General features: G+C 38.0%; 1 protein-coding gene across 1 annotated transcript; it reads right to left on the minus strand.

Annotated features, from left to right (window-relative positions):
* Positions 1–223: 223 nt before the first annotated feature.
* LOC108752724 (CCR4-NOT transcription complex subunit 6-like) lies at positions 224–1,821 on the minus strand. Its single transcript, XM_018493757.1, has 3 exons — positions 1,672–1,821; positions 536–851; positions 224–431 (listed from the first exon to the last, which is right to left on the minus strand). Exons 2-3 carry the CDS (start codon positions 841–843, stop codon positions 224–226), a joined length of 516 nt encoding a protein of 171 aa, XP_018349259.1. The 5' UTR covers positions 844–851; positions 1,672–1,821.
* Between the last annotated feature and the right edge of the window lie 1,904 nt (positions 1,822–3,725).

A 3,725-nucleotide genomic window follows, 5' to 3' on the forward strand; every position in this document is an offset into this window, starting at 1 on the left:
GAACTTATAAATTAAACAAAATAAAGTAAAATAAGTTTAAACTCTTCGAAAAGAAATTTTTCTTCTAAATTCTTAATTTTTATGATCATTTGGATACTCTGTTCTCTCAATATTTATTATCGTTATTACCAAGCAGATGGCGCATGTCTTACTACTTTAATAGAATAGAAAATATGTAAAAAAAATTTTGTAGGAAGAGATTCAAATGTCTTCGAAAACTCGCTCAACAAATAAAAGCCTTCCACTTACCTTGTAAGTTGTCCAACATGTATGTCAGCAGCTTGTTCGTCCCCGCAGGTTCTCCATTTCCATATAACGCCATCACATCCTTGCTGAGTGGATTTCCTTGAAGTCCTAGCACTTGTAACTGGAACAACTTCCCTAGTTCGTACGGTAACACGCGAAGGAAGTTTTGGTTCAATAACAACTCCCTGGAACAATATGATAACAAATTTATACCATACAAAAAAAGATCTATTGAATATGCTCATTATTGAAGTAAATATTTCTCATTATACTTTCTGTTTTATCATACCTGAGATAGATGAGCTCCCCTAGTTCAGCAGGCAGACTGCGCAGCTTGTTGCTACTCAGATCTAGAATACGCAAGTTAACAAGACGGCCAATCTCAGATGGCAACCTCTGCAGACTATTATCATTCAGATACAGAGCTGTTAAATGAGTCATTTGCCACAAATTGGGGCTCAAATTTCGTATACTGCCTGTTATCTCCAACTCCGACCAATGAGATTTCTTCCCCGATTGATAGTCCTCAGGGCACATGAGTGTATACATACGACGTGGGTTGGAGTTCTCATACTTTTCCTTGTGATTGCGGGACATCTTAAATTCTAAAAAAAAAGAACAAAAGACTTGTTAAAATAGAAATACTATATTTGTGATCTGTTGCAGTTTTAATGTCACACATTACAGCACATCTCTCAGATACAATTTTTGATATAATGGCAAAATAAAAGGATCTTTAAAGAAGTTATTTCACGTTGCTATAAGTATAATTTATTAAAATTTAAACAGTTGACATAAAGATTCTGATATCTTGATACATATTAGATGTAGTATTAGTGTATGTAGACTATATTGCTTCGAAGGAATTAAAAAAGAAAAGTTGTGTATCTAAGAGATATATAACAGGATCAACGAGATTAATATTCTTGATAAGTCAGTCAATTAGAACAACCAGGCCTGTGTTTCAGGCTCATAGAAAAGAGAACAGAAAATGTAGCAACTTGTGACTCTAACTTCATGTCGGGCACGAGCAGATCTCTCGAACTCGCAAAATTAGTGCGAGAGAACGATGTTGATCATAAGAGAACGGATTTTGTTTGTTCCGCACGACAGGCACATCAGATACAAGCTCATAACCTATGACGGTGAAACAAGGTTTTCGCGAGCCATTCCGGCCGGACGAACTAGAAACTCGGTGATTTCGACGCGAAATGCGACAACGGACCAACCGGGGACGGTCCGGTCGCACGTGAGTGCAAATTTCGCTAGGCGGTGGCGAATTTTTTCACCGTCAACCACTCATCCTGCCCGAGAGGCCCTGTGGCTCGCGAGGACAGGCCGACGCGTTCGACTGATTTCAACATCGTAGACGCGGCGGTGGTCGCCGAGAGCGGCATTTTCACACACGCGACGATCGTTACGTACCTTCATCTACCCCTTCCGCACAAACGAAACGCACGGGGAGTTGTTACCGAGTGAAAATTTCCGCGTAAACAAAACTACCTTGACAAACACGGATCCTCCATTTATCAACTGCACCGATCGTGCGCCGAACGGAGCTGCCCGATTGGCCGAAACTTCCCGAAGCAGCCGACGCGACGTCGCGCCAACTGCACAAGACACGCGCGAGTGCGGCGCCGCCACAAGCGCGCGCCGCTAGGGGAGATCAGGAGGTGTCTGGGGTCCCTGGGGGAAATTCGCGAGTGACGGGGACACTGGGGAGAGCCCTGACTCTCTCATGTTCACGGCGAATCAGGCGAACTTTCTACTTTTCTTCGCTTATCTTCTTGGGCGTCCTCGATAGTTCCGATTAACTTATCAGCGATCAGCTTCAAATGCCTACACTATTTTATTGAGATAAATAGAATTATCGATTTTCTATTATTCGACTTTCTATTATTCGAGATACAGAAGAGAAAATTATACTTGAGACGATGAGATTATATACATATATATATATAGTATATACTAGAAATTTTGTTGATTCGCCAATTGAACTGATCGACAATTAATTAGAGTTCGATTAAAGTTGCCTTTAGAAGATTTTATCGCGAATAAAATGTTTTCAGAAACGAACGATCTTCCAAGCTTTCTATGTTTTTAGCGCTTTAATTTCAGGAAAATACATAGATGACACGGTATAATATAATAAATAATAAATCGCGCACAATTGAATTCTGAAAATAATCACGCATTAACATTGGATATTTGAAACAGTAATCTCAAAAAATATAATCAGCATGATTTGCAAAAAAAAAAAGAGATTACACATAAATATATGTACATATACGCAAACGCATAGAAGAAATATGTACCTGGCAGTAGTCACGAACTCGTGTTCCTACCGAAAAGTAACGTGGCGTATGATTTCGATCGATTCCGACGGTTAAAAAAGCGTATCTCTCCAACGGTGATTTTGATCGCCTATGGCGTATTATAACGAGGTTCCGACACATTACGGCAAAAAACGTTTCCGATACTTGGCGTACGAGAAACTCGCTATCGGACGACAGCAATCGCGAGAAACACGGAGCGGCTCAAAATCAGATCCGTCGGTCGCGACGCGTTCGTTACTAATTCAAAATCTATGGAAGGGCGTCGAAGCGGCGTGAAGTTGTCGCGACACTTTGGCTGCTTTCAGCGCTTTTCACTTTTTACTTCTTATTCTTATGTTACGTCTAATGAACGATAAAGATAAAATGATGACTACAAGCGCTTAAAGCGCGTCAGCGTCTAAATCGACCGCAACCTCAAACTCGGAATTTTTTTAGAGCGTTATTTATACTTTAATCTTCTATTTAAGATTATTTTAGGTATATCTTAGAAATTCTAAGAAATTGTATTCGACCAATAATAAGACCTCGGAGTCAATTATTGTGTATTTCGAAACGAAAATTACAAAAGTGAACAAATTCATTAGGGTCAGTACTTATATAGTAGGTTTTTATATTTAATAATATGATATAATAAAGAATCGATGAGACTAAATCTAATTAAATAAGAGAAATCCTTTATTTTCGGTCCAAACAGTTCTTAATGCTAAAAATATTTCTAAACGAATTTATATTTTAAAATATCTGATTCTACAAACTGCGCGCCAAAATCTTTTTCGATCTTGAATTAACGCAGTTTTGATCTTGCATTTAAGACTGCCTTAAATACAGTCTTAATATATTATATAATAGTCAATTACAGAGCCATATATTAGCATATAATTAAAACATTACTTAAAACAGTCTTAAAATAAGAACACGCTGTGAATATCGACTTCTCATCTTCTACATAAATTTCGATTCCCTCGGAATTTTTTATTTTAATTTTTCTAACTTCAGCTTTTTAGGCTTTTACAATTTGTACTTATCTTCATTACCTAATTTGAATTTCCTTGCAGTATTGTGAGGTTTAGCTACAAAGTTCGGCAGTTTTAGCTTCTCATCCTTCTTCCTGTTCTGTCCTTTTATATTTTTGTTCAGTTTATC

Source organism: Trachymyrmex septentrionalis, unplaced genomic scaffold (genome assembly GCF_001594115.1).
Source record: "Trachymyrmex septentrionalis isolate Tsep2-gDNA-1 unplaced genomic scaffold, Tsep1.0 scaffold62, whole genome shotgun sequence".
NCBI lineage: Eukaryota > Metazoa > Arthropoda > Insecta > Hymenoptera > Formicidae > Trachymyrmex > Trachymyrmex septentrionalis.

Coding starts and splice junctions, on each gene's coding strand:
- LOC108752724 (XM_018493757.1), bottom strand. CDS start 843: ATGTCCCGCAATCACAAGGAAAAGTATGAGAACTCCAACCCACGTCGT. Junction 432..535: donor GGGGAGCTCATCTATCTCAG/GTATGATAAAAC, acceptor ATATTGTTCCAG/GGAGTTGTTATTGAACCAAA.